Raw genomic sequence first — 22098 nt, forward strand, 5'->3', positions numbered from 1 at the left:
AATGACAGCATTGTGTGCCACGGGGAAGAGAGACTGAGGAAAGACTCAGCGATAAACACTGGATCCTGCAGAGCAATGCAATTTCATGAATTTCATGAGTTTCTGTGGAGAGATTTTGTGCTCACTTCCCAGAGTGTCAGGGGCAAATGAGAAAGACCCCTTCCCTGAAGACATTCCTGATGTCGAGCTGAGCCCCCCCTCTTTCAGGAACCCTCCACTTCTGATTCCCTTTCCAGGGAGAGAGGAGGATGGGATAAGTGGGGCATGACGGTGTCTCTTAGGCTTCTGGTTTCACCGGCTAAGCTCCAGTGGGGTGCAGGGTGATGGCCATGGGCTGTGCAGGGCAGACAAGCAGGGCAGGCCTACAGCTGGGTTTCATGTTTTCCTTGTTCTTCCTTCTTGCAGGGACCACGTGGTCTGCTTGGGCCCAAAGGGCCTCCTGGACCTCCTGGCCCTCCCGTAAGTTCTGTCGCCTCTTGGCGTATGTATTCACATTGTGGCCCCAGAAACCCTCTAAGTAGCTAGTGGCACTGGGGACATGAGGCCATACTGACTGGTGTGCGGCTGTAGGTATGAGGGGCTGTGGGTCACGCGTACTCATACAGGAAGAACCAGAAAATGGGGAGGGTCGAGGTTGCTGGCCTCGCAGTTCTTCGAGACTTTTCCACTTCCCTTTCAGGCACACAATGCCTGCTGACTTTTTTTTTTTTTTTCTGTCATAAGAAATGCCTCAGAATGCCACACCGTGTTTCTGCTTCAGAGGCCTTCCAGCATCTTTGTTGGGAGTTCTGGAAGGGGACAGAGGCTCGTGGTTCTGACTGGGGCTCTGTTTTTGGTGGCTCAGACTGACCCTACAGTTTTCAGCCCCGTTGAGATTTTTGTAGTACTCAGGGTCTGCTAGCACTTGGTGAAGGGTCAGTAGCCCCGACTGCAAGGGGTGGAGAGTCAAGTCTGTCTTGTCACCTCAGACCCGTGCCCGAGCATGTGGGGTGGGGTTGCTCAGGCTACGTTGAAAGCATCTCATTTCCTTATCGCTCTCCTGCAGGGTGTAACTGGTATGGATGGCCAGCCCGGCCCAAAAGGAAATGTGGTGAGTCCCAAGGGTCACATGATCTGGCTTGTGGCGGTGGTCTGTGGGCACAGTCCATGCCTGGCAGTGGAAGTCTGTATTAGCTGGGAACTGGGGCAGGAGAGTGGGCACCTTAGGCTCTGACCCATGACCTGGTGCTGCCCTCTGGTGGCAGAAGCCTCTGGTGTCAGAATCCCAAGTGGGAATTTCTTACCGAGGTTGGCCCAAGTAAGAGTCAATGCCATCAGAAGTGAGTCTATTAGCTCTAGACCTATTTCAAGGGCACACTTTTCTACTAATAAACTATTTCCTGCTCAGTTCCTGTCACACTCTCTGCCAGTGCAAGGCCACATCCCCCTTTCAGAGTCAAACCATTAATCCTGCGGGTGTAAGATTCTGCCTACTTTCATTGGTGGGTTCCCTTTTCCTGAATGCTGTTCCCACAGCTGTTCCCCTGATTCCAGGGGACTTCTGTTGGACAGTTCGGAACAGGAGGAAAAGATGAGAAGTGAAAATGAGGTTCCTAGACCCTCTTCTCAGGGCCTTTGCCTCTGTTTTTCCATAGGGTCCCCAGGGAGAGCCTGGGCCCCCCGGACAGCAGGGTAATCCCGGTGCTCAGGTAAGTATCCTGGGAAAGGTGACTTGGAACATCAGGGTGGGGCCCAGGTTCGGGTCAGGTGTCTGAGAAGTACAGACTATAGCTTTGCCATCCACATGGTTGGTCTCTGGATGGGGGGGGGGGCAATCAGTGGGAGGACGGTGGAGGGATTCCCTGGTCAGTCTCCTCATTCCCCTGTTGCTTCCCCCTCCAGGGTCTCCCAGGCCCCCAGGGTGCTATTGGTCCTCCAGGAGAAAAGGTAGGTGGGCCAGCTGGGTGCATGCAGAGGGCGCATGGCTCCTGGGCCCTGCAGGCCTGGGGTTCTACTGGTTTTCACTAGCAGGCCTTTCTTTCCAGAAGGCCCTGAAGTTTAACCTTCTGGGAACCAAACATGCCAGCCTCAGGGAGGATCTTAAATCGTTCTCATTAATTGATTCATGCATCCTTTCACGACTCACTCTCCATCTATGTGGGGAGGTGCCGATTTTAGCAAGGGGTGAGGGATCCCCAAACCAGCACACACTGTTGCGTATGAACTATGAGCCATTTATCAGAAATTCAGATTGAATTGAGCATCTTATTTAGTTGAGCTTTAGTGAATTTGGCACATAGACTTCTAGCCCTTACCGTGTCCTGAGATACTCCCAACGGCATCATAGAACTCCATGCATGTGTTATTTCGGGAAATGCAGAATGTCTAGGTCTTGACTGGCAAGAAACACTTTAGAGTGGTTCTGAGGGCATTCAGATCCTGGGAATGCTTGTCATGCAGACAGCCAGGCTGTGCTGGACCCGGACCTTGCTAAGAATGTCAGGGGATGGTGGCCTGGTGGCCCTGTGGCTACCCTGCTGTGGGAGGGACTTCATAGGTGCCACTTGTGCCAGGAGCAGCTTCAGGAGGCTCCCAGGGCACCAGCATTTGCTCAGGAGATGTAAGGGAGAAGGAAGATGGGGGTGGGGTACCCTCATAGAGAACTGAAGGTTCTGGCAAAGGAAGCACTTCTTTGGGTGCAGGGAAAACTGGATGCTAGGAGCGAGGACCACAGCAGCTATCCTGAGGGACAATATCTTAATTATTTTGGGAGTTTATAGAGAAGGGCTGGGTATCCCAGGGACGGAGTAAACATCAAAGGTATTTCCTCACATACTGTCTGGTTTGTACTAGGGTCCTTTGGGGAAACCAGGTCTCCCAGGAATGCCCGGTGCTGATGGACCCCCGGTGAGTAGTGCCCCTCCCCATTCTGCCCACTCTCCTCCCCAAAAGGAAACTGGGGACATCGGTGTCCCTGAGCCACTGTGGGTGAAACTCATGTGAACTGGTGCTCTGTGCTGAGTGACTACTAGATTCATCTCAAGCTTTCATACCGTGTTCCTGTCACAGAGGGGATGTGGCTACGTGGTGGGAGCGCTACTTTCTTGTTGGGGTGTGCAAATTAGTTCCCCCAAACTCAGCATCGTGTTTGAAACCGTGAGAGTACTGGGCTGGGCTCCAAGCCCTCACACATGTCACCGGTATGGGAAGTGAGGGGCAGGGTGTGCCGGAGGTATTTTTAGAGTTCACACTCTGAATTTAGGGGGAAGCTGCTGGAAGGAGGGGCATGTGTCTGCAGTGAGCACAGCTGGGGAGCCAGATTAGACAGGGCCTGGAAATAGCAAGTGAGTGACAGGTCCAATCTGGGGGCAAGCTGTGCAGAAATGGGGGAGCACGGAAGAGGAAGCAGTCAGGGGTGTGTGTGTGTGTGTGTGTGTGTGTGTGTGTGTGTGACGCTACCCACAGCTGCCATTCTGCCTGGAAATGTTGCAGGTTTGAGGGTTTTTCAATTTAATTTAAATATTTTTAAAAGTAAATTATCAAATCTTCCCTCCAGTTTTTCCCCTCCCCCCTCCCACTATCCTCTCCCGGCTTCTCATGTTCTTTAGTGTTTAGTGAAACCGAAAGGATGTATCTCGGAAAGCAGGATGAGATACATTCATTATTTATGACAGTTTCGTTTATTGTTTTAAGAACGCCATTAAAAACTAAATGCAGGGGGTGGATGGGGGGTAGGTAAATGCCTCAGTGATGAAAGTGACTGCCACACAAACATGAGGACCAGGGTTCAGACCCTTAGAACCTATGCAAATGCTGGGTGGTCAGCTCTGGAAAGCAGAGACGGGGATTCAACGCAGCAAGCTGGCAGGCAAGCCCAGTTCTACCAGCATGCTCTGGTCTGAGAGAACCTTGCCTCGGTGACTGAGGTGGAACGGTGATCAGGGAGGACTCCTGACGCCAACCTCAAGCCTCCATGTGACCACACACATGCATGGGGTTACTTACATGTAGACAGACTTATAAACACACACGTGCACCACGTACTCACATGCAAAAGTAGAAAAGGGGAAAAAAAACTGAAAGGGGATGTTGAGTGTGGTAATGGTCAGGGAATGAATGGTTCACCGTGAGCTGTTGGCTCCACTCCATGCCGAGGGTGGCCTGGGCCAGTGCCTCTCAGACCCCAGCTTCTCTTTGGTTGGTCTGAGCAAACACATGCGGTCACTGCCATCTCCATGTGGACATGCTGGGGAGTTTAGGGGCAAAATGGCTGCCATCTCATCGTGTGTCACGTCTGTCCTTTAACTGACATTTATTTTGTGTTGCAAAAAAAAAAATGATGCAGATGTCACACTTTCTAGTAGACGGTGAGGTGAGGGAGGCGGCAGATGGATGGCTCGATCCATCCCCGTTGGCCAGCACAGGTCACAGGACCGTGGTTCCCTAGTGTCGGTTTCCTGTGGTGGGTGATGCCCACAGAGGGAGGTCTAATGCAGGGTGTCTCCTGCAGGGAGGAGATGGTCCGAGTGTGAGTGGCTGTATCCTTTCCACAAACAGATGCGTCTCTGGCCTCGATAGGCCTGGCTGGTTTTGGCCTAGAATTCCTCTCCCCACACTGAAACTTCTTGAGAGTCAGGCCCCTGAGCATGGTCTCCTTTTAGATTTTGTAGGTGGGGAACCAGAACCCTTTGGCCTGTAAACTCTCTGTCTCTATTCGGGACTATACTAATTCCTTTTCTTGTTATTGTGACTAAATACTTGACAATAGCAACTTGAGGACGGAGGGGCTCACAGTTTGAGGGAGGTCCAGTCCGTCATGTTGGGGAAGTCACAGCAGCGGAAGCTCAAAGCAGCTGGACTTATTGTGTCCCTCTTTAAGACGCAGAGAGAGATGCTTGCTTCTTTTTATTTCAGTCCAGAACCCCAGCCCATGGGATGGAGCGCCCATAGTTAGGGGGCAGAGTCTTTACCTCAGAAACTTTCTCACAGACATGCCCCAAGGCTTCTTCCTAGGGGGTTCTACTTCCTGTCAATTCCAACACGAAACTTTAAAATGTACTGTGAAAGAGGCCTGCTTTCTCCCTGGGAAGGACCCAAAGATGGCAGATGGACCAGAAAAACATCAGGGACCCTAACCAGATCCAGCTGTCCATGTGTTTGGGAAGGAGGGAAGATGGATGGTTTTTCTTATGAAAGCCGCTTGCTATTGATAAACCTTGAAGAGGCCAGCTTGTGCTGAGGCCATTTCCCTCTGCTCTTTGTTTAGTTTTGGTTGTGAAGAAAGAGTGATTGACAGGACAGGGAGATGACCCAGTTAGTAAAGTGTTTATCCCAGCATGCATAGAGGCTGGGCATGGCAGTGTATGCCTGTAATTCCGGGGCTGGGAAACAGAAGACAGGAAGGTCCCTGAGCCTTTGCAACCAGTCAGTCTCACAAGTCAGAAAGCTCTAGGTCCAATGAGAGACCCCATTTTAATGGTTAGGGTGGAGAGCAATTGAGGAAAGCATCTCATATCAACCTTTGGCCTCTACACACAATCACACACATGTATATACACTCACACAAACATGCACACACATAGAGGGAGAGAGGCAGAAAAGCAGAGGGGGAGAGAGGAGTGGGGGGAAGGCAGAGAGGCAGAGGGGGGAAAGGAGTGGGGGTGAGGGGGAGAGGAGTGGGGGAGAGTTTCAAGTCATACCCAGTGCCCTGAAATATGATTAATTCTCCACAGCACACAGCAAAATGATGGGTAAATGGAGCCAGTAAAAATAAAATGTGAATGAACAGTCAGGGTTTGGAGAAAGTGCTCATGATCCAGTATTAAATTCAGATCATATAATACCTGCCCGCTTTGTATGCACACACGCAGAGAAAATGGATTGGAAGCCTGTGCCCCCGACCAGCTTCGTGGCTCTGCACGGTGGGCTGTGGAGGAGTTTAATTTCCTTTTCTACTCTCCTAATTGTCTTCAATGAACATATATTACTTTTTTAATCAGAAAAATATCAAATACAAATAATTTAAGCTTTATTATTTTTCCATTATGGAAGTAACATTCACTGTAAAATATTGGGAAAATGTGCACTGGCAGAGAGAGAACACAGCCTCGCCTTGCACGGCAGGAAGATTTGTCAGTGTTAGATTTTCTTCTATTCTCAGCCTCTTGGTTAAAAAATGAGGCCCTCGCCTCCCTGCTGCAGCTGCTTCCATCTAGAACATGGCTGAGACCCATCTAAGGCATCTTGTCAGCCATGGCCATGGTGTCCACCAGCTCCTGTTGGTCGGCCACACTCCCGTTGCTGAGCACCTAGGGAATATCTCCTTGGTGTCTCTGATGCCCTCTGTGGTTGGGCATGTGCCATCTCTAACATGGCCCGGAAGGAGCTACACACAGAGAGGGCATCTGGCTTCCCTAGTGATGCTCGCTGCATGTGTCACAGAGATCCTGGCGTGTGACCTCCCGTAGTGCCTGCCCATCCCTGTCTGTGGCCGGTGGGCATGGAGAGGAAGACCACAGTTAACCTTCTGGCTACCCTGAGGGGGGACGCGCTCTCCTTCCTGTCTTAGATTCAGTCTTTCAGCTGAGAGCCTCCGATGCCTTAAGCACGGTTGTTTCTGAAAGGCAGGGACTGGATCAGCTTGTCTTCGGAGCCAGAGTGGCAGGTACAGTCCACCTGTGGGTGCCTCAGTTTCCCTCAAAAGTTACCTGGCTCCCATGCTGGAATTTTGTGTCCTAACTCACTTGCTGAGCTTTTTTGCAAAATTGGTTATCCAACTAAGAGGAGCAACCCACATGTCTAGGGCTCCAGATCTTTAATCCACTCAAGCTAGAGGAAACATGGGCCTAAAGAAGGCAAGTGACTTGCCCAGGCATGCACAGCAGTTTCAATGTACCCAGAGGTAGCAGTGAGCCCCTCCCCCATTGTCTGGCCTCTATTTGCTGGAAAATGGTGGCAGTGGGACAATATGTCCCTAAGATGAACACAGTCTTTTAGGTGTTCCTCTCTACCTGTGACTCACTGCTTATGAACTTAGGGCTCTAACACCAGGGTCAGTCTGGTGATACAGAGCTTATGTTGCTTTCTGTAGGATGGAATTAGCCCAGGTGTGGATTTGTGGGAGATGACCAGAGGGCCCAGATGCCTCTACAGGGCCACTGGAATGTGACTGAGAAAAACTGGGGTGCTGATGCACTCAGTCAGGTGACAAGATGGCCCTCTTTCTATCGTACCTGCCCTCAGTTTCCCCAAATAGCCAGCTGCTGTATTTGGCAAACACTGTGGCTCTTGTTGGTTCCTGGGGGCTCAGGAGTCTGGTCCTGAAGGTTCATTTGGTTGGTGTGACCTTAAGTGATGGCATAGACTTTTCTGTGGGCTGTGAAATCTGCCTTGGAGGGTAGGCTGGCCTCAGACTGGGTGGCCTGCTATACCCTCATCATCATGGTCCCTTCCATGAGCAACCAGCTGCAGGGCCACACTGCTTCTTCCCATTTTGCAGGGGAAGCAGCCGAAGTCCAGGAACTGGAAGTAGCTTGCCTGCCTGTCCAGCTATCTTTGACTTCCATTTTTTTTTTTTTTTTGTTTTTCCTGGAGAGGGCACAGCTGCAGAACCAACACAAATGCCGCAGAGGTAGGAGCCACTTTCTGAGCAGATGGCTAACTAATAAAGACTTCTCTCTTGTGACAGGGGCACCCTGGCAAAGAAGGTCCTCCAGGAGAGAAAGGAGGCCAGGTAGGTACCTGCTGCACCCGGCCCCAGCAGCCAGTCTCTCTATAGGTCTCCTAGGCAGGGTGGGAGCAGTACCTGGACTGTAAGCGCCGGTCAGTCATTGGGAAGACCTTTTGACTGTTGAAGGATGTCATTTCCCTGAATACGATACCCCTGTTCCCCAGCTGAAAATTATTTCCTCTCAAGGTGCCTAGGATGGGGACACATTTATTTGTCTTTTCTCGAGCAAGAGCTGTGTCTCTTTATGTTGCATGGCTACCTCTCTCCCATCCCCTCCTGGCTTCCTGGAGCTGGACACAGCATCTGATTGTCCTTAGACATTTATGCTCTTTGAAAGGCACCATTCTGCTTCCTCCAATATCCTGATCAGTATCTGTGTGGACTGCAGGCAGGGCCTCCTGCATAGTCCCAAAAGCGGCTTTACAGGGTTCCACAGAGGTTGCCCAGGTACTCACACCTGAAGGTAGCTAATGGTCTTTCCCTTTGGTTTTAGGGTCCTCCTGGTCCCCAGGGTCCCATTGGCTACCCAGGTCCACGAGGAGTCAAGGTAAGAGGAACTCTGTAGCTTTGGGTCTTCCCGGGCGTCAGGGTGGGATGGATGCATGGCCCCGACTGCCTCCTGGAAGTTAATCTGTGGTTAAGCCCCATAACGAACACTCTAGCGTGGCCTGGCTCCCCAGTTCAGTATACAGATGTTGGGACCCAGAACAACAGGTTTGAGCAGGTGAGAATACAGTCTGACAGCAAGGTACAAACTGATATAGAGCAAGGGACTACCTCCTAGGCAGCCTGTGAAGAAGTAGGTGGTACTGGCCGTCCTCTGGTGCTTACCATTTCCGACCAGGCTGACCTCAGGAGCCTTTCACAGCGGGTAGGATCTCCTGAAGCAGGGGCCTGGCCAGCCGGGGAAACCCAGACACAGTCCTTTGAGCCACTGACATGTTGGAAAAGAAAAAAGACCAGTGTGTCCTCTCAGATCCCTGGGAGGCAGGGTTTATGGGAGATGTCCATTTGTTTACAATCATGTTTCTGCTGGTAGAAATTCCTGGAACCTTGTTAAGCAGGACACAGAATACCAGAGCAATATTGAGAGCAAGGTCCCCTTTGTCCCTTCAGCACTAACTGTGTTTGCTCTGAGCTGCGTGATTTAATCTTGAGTTCCGTGGTTCCCAGGGCGAAGGCACATTCCTGTGTAGAAGATGAGCATGGACAGGGCCTTTTCTTTCTCCATAACAGGGGCTTAGCAGCATCTCAAAGCTCCAGGCTTCCCACTGTCAACAAAAGATAACAGTTCCTTCCTTCAAACCTGACAGGAGAGGAAACACGGTTGTGGCCCTGTGAGTGTGCATATGTACACAAGCGCACACACAGAATGACTTCTTAGGTTTGAAGAATTTTTATCAATATGACCAAGGCTGCTGACCTCACCCGTCTACTTTGTGGCTCTTCTTTTCTGTCCAGCATGAATGCAGACCCAAAGTGCACAGCTGCCCTGGGGTGGGGGTGGGGGTGGAGAACTCAGGACCTCAGTGTTCAGAGACCGTGCAGAATCCCACCTAGCATGGTACCTCAGGCTAGACTTGAATCCCGATGGCCCTGCTTCCACGTCTCAGAAACAGAGACGTTCCTCAAGAGCAGCCTCTCAAGGACGGCAGCCTTAGGCGGGTCAGGTTGCTCCTTAAGCTCGCTTTCCCCAGCAGAATGCCTAGTGACTGCTCTAAGGAAGGTAACTGAGCAGCAGTGCTGACTATGGGAGCTGCATGCGTGTTTATCTTAGGAATTCCTGTCGCCTACCCCCAGCCTTTGGCAGCTCCTCTACATGGCTAATTACATAATTTCTCTGCAAGCCGAAAGGTGTTTACTTTAGCATGTTTATGGGGAATGCTTTTATCTATCTATCTGATTAAAATTCACTCATGACGTGAGCAATCCAGCTAGACGTGGGAGCACAGGGAAAGCAAGCTCTAAGACGGTTTCACAAGAGGAATAGATGATCCTGCTCCTTGTTCTCTTGAGAGCAGATGTGGTGCTGGCTACCGAATGAGTTCCAGGTCCAGACACAGCAGAGGTAGGGGTCCTGGCTGCCACTATTAGGATAGTTAGTTCTCGGCTAGGGAGAGCTGGTCATTTCCAACCTAAATTTCTCCATGAGAAAGGGTTCTGTCATGGCTTATCTGTCTGCGTAAGAGATATCCCGTGATCAGGGGTTTTGAAATAGAGGCTGGGAGGTCCAAGGTCAAGGAGCAAGTAGACTCATTATTGGTTAGAGCCACCTTCTGCTCCAATACCTGGGTCTTCTCACTGTGGCCTCTGAAGGCAGAAAGGGCTGAAAGACATCCCCTCTCACCCTTCTCCCTTCTCACTAAGAGATGAACTCAGGGTGCACATATCCGATGAGCACCCCACCTCTGAGCTAAATCCCCAGTTTGAGGCAGACTCTCACTAAGCTGCCTAGGTGGCTGGCCGTAAACTCAGGATCCTGCTTCAGCCTCAGGAGAAGTTTGGATTGCAGGTCTGTGCCAGCAGGCCTGGACCTGAGAGTTCACCACAGGGTTCTGGTGGTTCTGTGTCTCTCCTCCATGGACATGCCTGGAAGAGTGAGATGATAGGTAGGGCTTGAACAGCCACCTGGACGGCCCACACACTGTCTTCTTCTTTGGGGACTTCTAGATACCCAGAAGGTATCTCAGGAAAAGAACAAGTGTTCACAGACCACTAGCTCCAAGGCAGCTCGCCAGACAGGGCACGTCACACCTTCCTAAGTCCTTTGGACCACAGGTGTTGTTATATTCCTGTCGCTTGGGTGCTGTGGCAACCCTTGTTCACAGAATCTGTGAGGTCGTGTGTATGCTAGATGTCTCCATGTCTGCCCTAGGTCTCTCTCCATCTTTAAGTTTTCTATCCATCGTTGATTCAGGTTTGAACAAGCACAGAGCAGGCTCCCTGGAGTTAGCACTGCTCCTCCAGGGCCTTTCATCTATAACTGCCACCAAGGGCCAGGGGCCGCTGTCCTAACAGACTGGGCACCTTCAATGTCAACCCACATCCATTTACCCAGTCAAGATGAGTGATCAATACTCTGACCCAGCTGCTACCCAGATTCTCTCTGCTCCATGGCTGTCCTCTTGCCCCTCCATTCCACATCTCAAGCCATGCAGCACGGGATACGGAGTAGGGATGCTGCCAGCAATGGCCCCCTGATGCTCTAAGCCCTCTCTCCCTCCAGTGGTTACGATCTCCTCGTACCTGTCCGCCTGGTTTGTAGCTCCTAGCTTCCTGTGTCAAGGCCCAGACCAGTCTGAGCTCCTCCATTTGGGTGTCTCCACCCTCCATTCTGAAGCTCTTCTTAGGCCCAACAAAAAGCTCAGAACTGCAAGCCTGTGTGGAGCTCTGGCCAGCAGAGGGCAGCTGGTGGCTCCTGGGTCCAGAAAGTGGCTCAGGCCTAGGCTGCAGCCTCATCCAGCAGAACTGGTCACGTGGCTCCTCTGGGGTCCTAGGCAAAGGCAGCCTGGGGCAGCTCCTGGAGTCAATTGTCCATGTAGGTAAATGTCACTCCTCTCAGAGGCCTGAGGTGAAAGGTCATGGACCATGAGGATGTGGCTGCATCTGTCATTAGATTTCACGATTTCACTTCCATCAGCAGAGGCACTAAGCCTATCGAGAACTGGAGAAAAGGGGTCTGGTCTATGTCCTTAGAGCTGTGTCTAGCAGGGAGGTGAGGTGGTCCACCCTGGGCTGAGGACAGCCACAGTCATTGCTGTAGCATTACTGACGTAATACCATGTCGCCTGTGAATGATCATGCAGAGGTTACACAAACAGACAGTGCCTGGCTGCTGTCTGCTGGATGCCTGGTCACTCTTCTGAGAGTTTGCAGACCATTCTTTCCCAACAGCAAAAACAAGACTAGGGTCCACATCAGTCCATTACCAGATAAGGAAACTGAGGCACACAGACGTCTGGGACATCATCAGAGGCCATAGGACAGGGTCAGGATCTTAACCTGCCTGCCGCCATTGAGTTCTTCCTAGCTGCAAGGGCTGAGGGACTACTTCTAGAACAGGCAGGCATGTTAGTATGAGAAAGTGTTGGCAGGGGTTTGGGTCCTCGGAGAGGCAAAACCAGACCTTTGAGTAATTGGCCAGGAAGAGGTTTGGGTGTTTGTGTAGAAGGAGGATTCAGAGGCCAGTAAAGGAATGAAGGACACTGGGGGCCTCATGTGAGCCCCTGTCAATCAATGTGAGCACAGGAAACACCTCTCTCTCTGGACAAGGGGATATAGTGAATGGGGCCCTTCTGATACTGGAACCTACCGCTTGTGGGAGCTGTTCCCTTGATCGCCCCCTGGGTCTTGTGTGTTTATGAGCATTTTCTTTTCTTGCCTGCATAGGGGGCAGATGGCATCCGAGGTCTGAAGGGCACCAAGGGAGAGAAGGTAAGGATCTATCTTTCTACTTGATAGTGGGCTGGCTCAGTGTGGTACAGAACCCGGTGGGGTTGCCTCTGAGTATGGAGGGGAGTTGATGCTTACTTGTTTGTAAAAGCTGAAAGGAGCTCCCGAGAACCACGGTACTGCCAGCATCTCCTGGACTGGCCCAGAGTATACCCAGGAGCCCTAGGATGGCCACGTGGCCATATTCACATAATTCTTCCCTCAAACCCCTCCCTGTGGGTCCTTTGCAGACAGCAGTCCTCATCATGATTAGTTGTCAGTGTTAGTACCTGAGAAGCCCAGCCTTCCTGCACAGAGTCCATCCAGGCCAGGTTAAAGCCCGGGCTTAGGGCTCAGCGCTGGGACACGTGAAGGCCTGTCCAGCTCAGCGACGGCTCACACTCACATATAAGCCACATTTCAGAATGTGGTGCTGCCTGCCATGGTCAAGGCCACATATCAGGCCTATATGGATCATCATCGGTTAATATGAAGCTAAATAATGGCCCTCTGAGTGCCCAGTACCCCTGGTGGATGAACCATCGTGGAACTGTGTAGCCAGCTATTTTTGTCCTTTCCGTTAGGTGGTAAGAGGCCTGGCACTTGGATGTGATCTGCCCATCTTGAGCTCCATTCTACTGGGCTTCTCTCCTGCCGTAGCTAGCGGTTGTGGCAACCCTTTATGGCAGGCTGTGGTGCTCCCTGGGACACTGGGGTTTGAAGGCTGTGAGAGCAAGGCCTGCCAAGCCTGAGCTCAAGCAGCTGGCACCTGCATCTGCTTATGCTTGCAGATGTGTCTGCCCCTGCATCTCACTGGACTCCCGTGGACATTTTTGCCTCCTTTCCTGAGTGATCTTCTAGCCTGAAATCTTTTCTCCAGGCACCGCTTCAAGGGCTGTGGGTGGGAACAGCACAGTAGCTGGGTGGTCCTACCTTGTGTCTGGGTGTTTACTAACTACACTTTGGGAAGAGCAGGCAAAGAGGCCTTTCAATATCTACTCCTTCTAGAGCACCTCTGCAGGGTAGAACCCTAGGCCGCCTCCTGCAGAGTCAGGGGAATGGGTGTGTCTTCTGAACCGTTCAGCCAAGAACACCGCTGTGCGGATCTCATAGGGGTTTAGGAGAAAGCAAGTCCTCTTAAAGTAGATTGAAAAGCCCTGTGTCCCAGGATTCCCACTCTGTTGGGGGTCTCTATTACTGGAGGACCTTCTGCCTTTTTGAAGAGGATTTTTAGAGTCCTAGGCTTACTGCTTTATGTTGTCTTCTTATCTTCACAAGGCAGGACTGCATGGGAGGATGTGACCGGGTTCCATGGGAATGTTGCCTTACCAGGGAAGTTCCTGGGCTGTCCCAAGGGGGCCAGGAAGGCAGACTGGCATGGTTCTAGGGAGAAGGAATGTCCGAGAACCTCGGTGTGAAGCCAGGTGTCCACATACCTCCTTCCGGAAAGGCACCGAGTTTCTTCCACGTACAGCTAGCTCTCTTGCTTCTGCCCCGGGCTGGGTGTTCTGCACAGTGCAAACCCATTGTGCAGTGGTGGGAAGTGGTGCTGTGGAGCGGAGTTCTTCTCTGTAGACTGATGCGTTTTCTTGTCTATGCTCAGGGTGAAGACGGCTTCCCTGGATTCAAAGGCGACATGGGAATAAAGGGCGACCGGGTGAGTGTTGTGGGCCTAGGATTCGGGTCAGGGACGAGCAGGGTGGGTCTGGAGAGCTGCATGAAAGCGGGGGGTATCTGAGACCAAAGAGTAGCTTATCAGAAGGGAGGCAACACTTCTGCCAGGTCTTAGTATGAGGACGGGATGCCTGGAGCCCAGGGGCCCTGTGCAGTGCCCTCGACGCTGTTCCTCAGTTCCAACTCCAAAGCCAGAGCAGCGCCAAGGACAACTGTGGTCACTGGTCCTCTACTCTGGATGCTGGATAGGCATCTTAGTAAGGATGGGGGGGGGTGTCCCTGGATTACAGAGAAATGTGACCCCAGAGGATGATGAGCAACCCTGGGAAGAGGAACTGGGCGGGAGGACAGAAACCATCCAGGCAGACCCGTAAGCAAACCACTGCAGATGTAGCAGATGGTCAACTGCTCCATATCCTATTGAGGATCTGCAGTCTCTGTTGAGCTCCTGGGCCATCCCGGTCCCCAGGATGCATTCAAGTCACTTTTAAGACCATGCAACCCCAGTGCCCTGCCATCTGGTGTTGGGTGGTGGGTGATGCCCCATAGCCTGGCTGCTTTCTGATGGGTTGCTCACCCCAGCTCCAGAGAGAGCTGTTGGTGCAGAAGAGGGCATGGCTTTCTCAGATTGGGGGGTGCCTAGCACAGCAGGCACAATGAGCCAGGGTTTAACAGTGGCACTGAGGGCGGTTTCTAGGGTGACCCATAGAACCACCTGCTAGCTCCTGCTGAGACGTTCTCCACAACTTCAGAATGAGTCTGAGCCTGACAGAAGGTGACGCACTGTGCTTCTGGTAGCCCAGATGTTGCACACACCTGAGTGTTGTCTATTGTCTAACTCGGGCCTGTCGTCCACTTCTGTGGTTATCCCCCAAAGCAGGCCCCAAAGGAACCTTTGCCAAACATTCCAGAACAAGAGGGCCTATATACTTGACACTTTGCCACAACCTGTCAGAGAATGACAGAAGCCACCTGCATGTCCTAGAGGAGGAAAATTAAAAAGGGACATGGTGTTCCATCATGCTGCTGCTGAAGGCTCCCCAGACCTCCTCCAAATGAAGGATCCTCATTGCCTTGGTTGAGGTGCTACCCTAGGTCAACAGCAGAAGTCCCTTTGACTCCTCCTCTCTGATGTCTTGGCACACACAATTAGAGTCCACTTGACTGAGCACAGCCGTGGTGGTGTGTGCCTGTTATCTCAAGGGACAGAGGCAGGAGGATGGGTTTGAGTTTTCAGCCAGTTTAGAGAGACCCTGGAGATGAGATGGAAGTAGGAGATAGAAGATAGATAGATAGATAGATAGATAGATAGATAGATAGATAGATAGATAGAAATAGATAATGAGTCATACAAAAGGTACTTCCTGGGAGCACAGTTTTTAACAGATGAGGGAGCACGGTACTATGGCTCTGCTTCCTCTACAAATAGAGCCTTGTTTTAGAGCCGGGTTTTCTCTAGGTGCTCAGATGTGAATACTTAAAGGGTTAGTAGGTTGAATGAGCACTCTGCAGTTGTTGGTCTCTGAGCAGTCTGTGTTTTGATGTGTGTGTGTGTGTGTGTGTGTGTGTGTGTGTGTGTGTGTGTAATCCTACCCCAGAGTAGTGGGAGGGGTCAGTTGGGGGTGGAGACTGGGGAGCATCTCCCTCATCTCCTCTTTTCTGATTGCAGGGAGAGATTGGCCCACCTGGTCCTCGAGGAGAAGATGGTCCTGAAGGCCCAAAGGGTCGTGGTGGTCCCAATGGTGATCCTGGTCCTCTGGGGCCCACTGGGGAGAAGGTTTGTGGTTACAATGCTTAGCTATGCCTAGAGGGCTCTGAGTGCCAGGTGGCCCCTCCCATGCTTGGCAGGGGTAGTGGGGCTACTGAATAGCTCATGTCACCACCCCCAGTCTTTTGCCTCTTCTCCCAGTGTGTATGTGTGTGTGTGTGTGTGTGTGTGTGTGTGTGTGTGTGTGTATGGATCCATTGGTCCTTTTCCTGTTCCAAGTTCCTCTTCTGAACCCCACCACCATACCTTAGAGGAGTGTTTTCCTCCAGATATAAGCAAATATATCTTGGGGACCTTACCAGCCATACATCAGTTACCCATTCCTATCAAGTCCTGCCTCCACTTTTGGGGTGACAGAATGTTCTCGCACATGGCATGTGCATGAGGTTCCAGTAGACACCTGTCTCTAGCCTGCCCTGTACCACCAGTACCCTCCTACACTTTGTCCCCAGTAACCCAGGGAGGAAGGGACACAAGGAGGACTTAAGTCCCCCACTCCATCCTGCCCTGGGCTAGAACTCTTACAGAGTGTTCAGAACCCCCTTGGGTAAGAACATTCTTCTTCCTGGCCATACTAACCATCCCTTTGCTTGGTGGTTGGTTTTCCAGGCATGTTGGTAAGATAGGCTCACTTAGAGACCCACTCAGTTCCAGGGGGGTGGGATCCAGTTGCCTCTGTACACTGACCCTACCCTTCCAACCTGCCCTAGCCCCTCTCAGAATACACCAGTGCTCTCTGCTCAGAGAACGAGATGGAGGCGTCATGTTTATGATTTATGAGTCTTTTTTCTGCTCCTAGGGAAAGCTCGGAGTGCCAGGATTGCCAGGGTACCCAGGAAGACAGGGACCAAAGGTAATTTAAGCCATGTTAAGATGTCCTGGCAGGCACTATCTCATGCGGCACCCTGCACACTCCCAACCCCCTCATCCATTCTTCACCTCTGTGTAACTTCTGTGTCACAGTAGAACAATATGTTCGCTGTAATCTCATAGTCCCCAGGCAGCCTTTGGTGTTAATTTGATCAAGCTCAAAGAAAGCGCTTGGACAACAAGTTGAGCCTTTCAGAGAAGGGGGCAGAAACTATAACAGCCATGGGGCTGGCCAGCTTGGGATCCCGGTGGCCTACTGGGGTTGCATAATCCTCTGGCTTATCCACACCAGCCTGCTCTTGGCCCCATTTTGCTTTGGAAGTTTGGGGACTGTTTATAACGGAGCAGGAGAGGGACAGCTATCGTCTTATCTGCAGTCATGTTCAGGCTTAAGTGGAACAGGTCCTAAAGGCTTTGGAAATCAGTGTGAACATTATTCTCTTCTCATCCTACGTTTTATTATTCATGGTTCCTCCTTAAACAATAACTGCTGTCTGCGCTGGAGACCTGGTTAGCAGCACTCGGCCAGCCTGCCCCAGATTTGCATCCCTGCCCTCTGCTGCCTGCTAGCTCCACTGGCTTTGACTCACAAGAGCCAAGGCCTGCCAACCAAAGGAGGAGGGCCTGTATGGGCAAGCGGTGGCCTGTCCTCCTGTTCGCTCTGTGTGTCCCTTTGATATGACCTCAATGTATCTGCCACTTGGAGTCGTCCACCCAAGTGTTGGGAAATGGGCGCCTGGGTACATTTTTCTTCCTCTTTTTAGGTGCTTGTCTCAGGAGGAGAGAAAAGGAGAGGAGATATCTGAGAGAGGGGAGGGTGGGATATGACACAGTGCTGGCCGATTTGGGGACACAAGACAGCAGGATCTGAATCTCTGTCCTTGGGCTGTGACTAGATGCAGCAATGGGCTGTACAGTGGCCGCCCCAGATCCCCTTGTTTCAGTCTCCTGCCTGGTGGCCAGGTGGACACAGAGAAGGACTACAGGGCATGGAGTCAAAGACTTCCTGGAATAGGAATGTGCTCAGGGCAGGATGCTAAGCCACCCAGAGGGCAGAGACCCACAAAGGGCCGTAGACAACACCGGCATTGGTGCGCAGTGGGCTGCCCTGGGTATGTCCTGGGGAGCCCCCGTGGCATCTTTTTGTTCATATAAGGAGTCTGGAAAGTCGTGAGAACCATATTTGGCCCATGTGCACATCTGTAGAGTTGAATTTAGTTAAGTACTACAGTCTGTGCCTGGATTTGGGTCCGTTTCTGACCCTGGAAACCGTTATGTTGTAGTTAAGGCTTTATGGGACAGGTCACAGATTGTGACCGCAGGGTCAATGATCAGAGCTGTGAGATGCAGCCCCTATTTCTACAGAACCTCAGCAGCTCATGTTCTCCCATCCCCCAGATACCAGCTGGCAATGCACAGCCTCTATGTGGGTAGTGAGGGGAACGGGATGGAACATGTTAGGACTTAACTTTGGGTTTGGATTTGGAATCTAGTGAATGCTCAGGAAATACTGAGTGGTAAATGGGTGTGGAATGGGAGGTGGCTAGGTGAATGGATGATAGGAGGCTGGAAGGATAGGTGAGTGGGTTTTCCATGGGTGGGTGAGTAGGATGGCTAGCTGGTGGGCGGGGGCTTGGTGGGCATTGAATGGCGGTTGGGTACAAAGATCTGGTCAGTGGGTAGAAAAGGAATGTGAACAGTATCAGGAACTTGCCCTAGTGGGCACGACAGCATGGCCCTTGCTCCTGGCTTGGCAGTCTTGTTTTATCTTTCCTTTACTGTCTTGCAGGGCTCTATCGGATTCCCTGGCTTCCCGGGTGCCAACGGAGAGAAGGGTGGCAGGGTAAGGACTGCGGTTGCTCGACCGCCTTGGCGTGCAGGTGTTGGTTCCCCAGTCAATGCTCGGCTGATTTTTCCCCATGTGTTATCAAAACTACGTTTTCAGAAGTAGCAGATCCTGAGCTCTAAGCCTTTCGTCAACTTTCAGTTATGGAGGCACCATGATAGCAAGGGGCAGTGGGAGGAAAAAAGCATGCTGGGAGAATGGAGCTTTCTGATGGGTGGGAGCCAGGAAACTCTTAGGGCTCCTCCAGATGATCCTCTTCTGAGAGACTTCCCTGCATCCTAACTTTACAGGGAGGGGGAAAAGGTCGTATTTTGTTCTCGTTGGTGTGATCTACCACACGGACTGCATATCAGCTTGGGGCTATGTGCAGTGACTCCCAGACCTGCAGTCCCTGTTGGAAGTTACCCGGGTTGTAAAGACAGGGCAGACATGACACCATTGGGTTCCCTCTGTTGTCATTCTCACAGAGGTATCTTGAGGGCCAACCTGGGGGAACCATGTCCCTCCCCCTTCACCTTCTGTGATGTCCTTGTTGACTCAGGCCTTCCTTGTAGAAGCCCCGCCCCCGACATCACATCTCTGGGTGGTGGCACAGATCTGAGCACCTCCAGTTGGAAGATGAAGTGTGATGGTCATCTTGGGCTTTGGTTACTTAGAGAGGCCTTTGGTGGTTGGGACACAGAACAGACTGCTCCGTGCTACCTGCCCTCCATGCACACAGAGCTGAGGCTGAGGCACTTCCTCTCAGGACATTGCTTCATCAGAATGTCATGTGTAAAACAGAGTTGATGTGCTCTTAAAAACCAGGATAAATGACTTCAGGATATGAGACCATGTGAATAAGCCAGTGGTCTCCAGTCTCACAACTCAGAAAGCAGAAATGTCCTGGGAAGGAGCGCACAGGGTCGAGACTATCTACTGCCACCATCGCCTCTCACTCACGCAGTCCTTTATCGTCTTTCTGTATCTCTACATATCTTCTCGTTTCTCCATTCATTGGTCCATCCATCCATCGGTCCATTCATCCATTGATAGTCCATCCATCAGTCCATCCATCCATCCATCCATCCATCCAATCATCTATCTCTCTTCTCAGTCAAACTCTCTATCTAGAATCATCTGACTAGTGTTTGTGGGAAGGTTTGTCCCCTGGATATTTGGACATACTCCCTGTGAGGTCCAGGGTCTCACAGGTGTGTAAGGTGCTTCTAGAATAGGATGGAAAGCCCATGGGTTGTTGCTTTGCCTACATGAAAGCTTAACCAAAAATTGGGGGTCCTTGGACCACTAGGAGTGACTGGCTTTCCTAACGGTCCATGGAGATTGGAGGCTGGACTGGCCTTGCAAGGAGCCTCTGGTGCAAAATCATCTCCTGAATTAACACCAACCCCAAGGTTAAGGCTGTGTTATCCTGTTGCTCCGCCGTGCTCCCTTAGTCACATGGGCTTCACAGAAGGCAGTTCATTCGCTTGCACCGCACGCTTCCTAAGTCCTTGCTAAGCTCAGAGCTTACCAGGCAGGGGATGCTCCGGTGACTGAGGAAGATAAGAAGCCGCCAGGAAGCAGTGCTCGAGGGTAACGAGCATGCAAGGAAGGATAAACTGAGCCCCTAGACCCAGGTACTACCAGGAGGCAAAGATGCTCCTGCTAAGACCAGAAAGGGCTGGGGGTGGGGGAAGGGGGACAGAACCACTTAGGGAAGCTGGTGTAGTTGAGCCCAGTGCAGAGGCCTGGGCTGGTGGAGGCTGTGCCTCAGAGTAGGTCTTTATCCCAAGGCAGCCAGAGTTTAGTCATGGGGGTAACCTCGGGGAAAATTTTAAAGGTAATCCTGGTCCCATGTGACAGAGGATGGGAAGGCTGTGAAGGGGTGGGGGTGGGGTCTGTGCTGCACGCTGGAGACCTGCTCTGCTTGCAGAAGACGTGGTCAGCAGCCTGCCTCTCTTGTGGATGCCATGCTGGGCTTATAGCACATTGTGTATTTACCGCTCACCCATATACCTCGGTCCTCGGTTACCAGAGGCCTGACTTCTGCAGAGCTGGTGGTCCATGACTGTCTGACAGTGGGAGGTTAAATGGGAAGTCATCAGAAGCAACACTGCCCAACCAGCCAGCTGCAGTCCAAGGCCGAGCCAAGATGCAAGCAGAACAGTGTCTTAGGACAAGACTGTATCCCACCTTTTGGAGGGGTCCCAGGAGAGGAAGGCCCCCCTGAGGTCTCCCAGCAAATTCAAGCTCTTCATACTTCAGCTTGATATCATGTTCCAGAGGAGTTGTAGGCAAGACCCTTTCAGGGACCCCCTATTTTTCCTGGCAGGGTCTAGAGGCCAGGTACACCTGAGGCTTAGATTTCCACATACCCTGCTGGGTACCATGCTACCCCAGGGCCCAGATGGAAGCTGGGCTGAGACCTGTTTGCCTCTTGCCAAGGCTAGTGTGCCTAGACGCCCCAGGAACCATCAGGGCAGGCTGCATCGGGTGCCAGCGATGCCGCAAGGTCAGATGGCATGGGCGTGTCATTCCAGGCAGTGTTAAAGGTAGAAGAGGGACAGCAGAGTTGGCAGCCCAGCCTGGATTGCGTACCCAGATGAGTCAGGGCTAGTTACACTGTCAGTAAGGGCACACACATCAGAAGACAGCAGATGTCTTCCTTAATTTTCATATGCAAATATTTACCTGCAGCCAAAGGATGTTGTCACAGAGCTGAGGCATTATAACAGGAACACGTGTGCTGTTAAGGGGGAGAAAAAAACATAATTCATTTGCTGTGATTTGTTTCATTAAATGCCTTTCAAAATGGGAGACTGTTTTGCTTCTGCTAGCGAACAAGTGGGAAATGCTAAGGAAAGGCTCACTCTATGGCTTCGGCTTATCGCTTTGACTTGGCTCTGTTGGTAGCGGCCAGGATAAACCTGGAATGAACCTCAGAGTGCTGGAGCCTCTGCGGGCAATCCATTACCTCTGTGCGCTGTGGGTAAACTGCACTTGCGGGCCATTATATCCTTGCTATGGCAGAAAACAGAAAACAAATGCCGTGCGTTTGCTTTCCGGGGTCTGGAAAATGCAGATCAGCAGCAGTGAAAGGACTGAACTCTGAGAGAAGCCAGGGACTCTTGGATATATGATTTCTATGTTAAATTGCAGCTTCCCCTTGCGCCTGCAGAGGCTGATGAAAATTTAATGCCTAATATTCTTAACAGTAGCGGAAGAAAATTATGTGTGATAGGAGTTGACTTTCTTCTCTCTTCATGTAATGATTTCTGTGCCCACTAAGAGGAGAGGAGAGAAGAGGCAGGGAGGGGAGTGGGGAAGAGGGAGGGAGCCAGTGACCTAGCTAAGTAACAGACACAATCCATCAATGTTTCTGCCCTTATACTCTTCCCATTCGCCCCCAGATGGGACCTTCCTGACCTCATTCTGGATTCTTGAAGTCTCTTGTTAACTCAGGGAGGGCAGCCTGCAGGTCTGGGCCATCCGTGCCCAGGGTAACTGACATCCTATTCTCTGCTTCTAGGGGACACCTGGAAAGCCAGGACCACGGGGACAGCGAGGCCCAACGGTAACTAACCCTCCTTGTGGCCTAGAGCTTCTCTGTACAAACTGAACATGTGCGGTGGGTGGGCTCTGTGAGTCTGGGGGCCTCTGAGCTAACTGACCTTTCTTCTCTCTGTTCGTCTGCTCAGGGTCCGAGGGGTGAAAGAGGCCCACGGGGCATCACAGGGAAGCCTGGCCCTAAGGTAGGTTCATTGTATCTTCCCATTGTGGAGATCAGCCATGGGTGGTCTGTGATCTTTATGTGTAACA

At 51.6% G+C, this 22098-nt stretch overlaps 1 protein-coding gene across 3 annotated transcripts in view; it reads left to right on the plus strand.

Annotated features, from left to right (window-relative positions):
- Positions 1–22098, plus strand: part of Col5a1 (collagen type V alpha 1 chain) — a 150757-nt gene that overhangs the window by 84831 nt on the left and 43828 nt on the right. For all 3 annotated transcript variants that reach the window (XM_041674302.1, XM_041674303.1, XM_041674304.1), the window contains exons 21-34: positions 406–459; positions 1046–1090; positions 1635–1688; positions 1882–1926; positions 2833–2886; positions 7667–7711; positions 8202–8255; positions 12098–12142; positions 13743–13796; positions 15483–15590; positions 16381–16434; positions 18241–18294; positions 21809–21853; positions 21978–22031. In XM_041674302.1, coding sequence (XP_041530236.1) covers positions 406–459; positions 1046–1090; positions 1635–1688; positions 1882–1926; positions 2833–2886; positions 7667–7711; positions 8202–8255; positions 12098–12142; positions 13743–13796; positions 15483–15590; positions 16381–16434; positions 18241–18294; positions 21809–21853; positions 21978–22031 — 765 coding nt within the window. The remainder of the gene's footprint in view (positions 1–405; positions 460–1045; positions 1091–1634; positions 1689–1881; positions 1927–2832; positions 2887–7666; positions 7712–8201; positions 8256–12097; positions 12143–13742; positions 13797–15482; positions 15591–16380; positions 16435–18240; positions 18295–21808; positions 21854–21977; positions 22032–22098) is intronic.

The sequence above is a fragment of the Microtus oregoni genome, unplaced genomic scaffold, assembly GCF_018167655.1.
Source record: "Microtus oregoni isolate MIOR12 unplaced genomic scaffold, Mior012 000025F_ref0000491, whole genome shotgun sequence".
NCBI lineage: Eukaryota > Metazoa > Chordata > Mammalia > Rodentia > Cricetidae > Microtus > Microtus oregoni.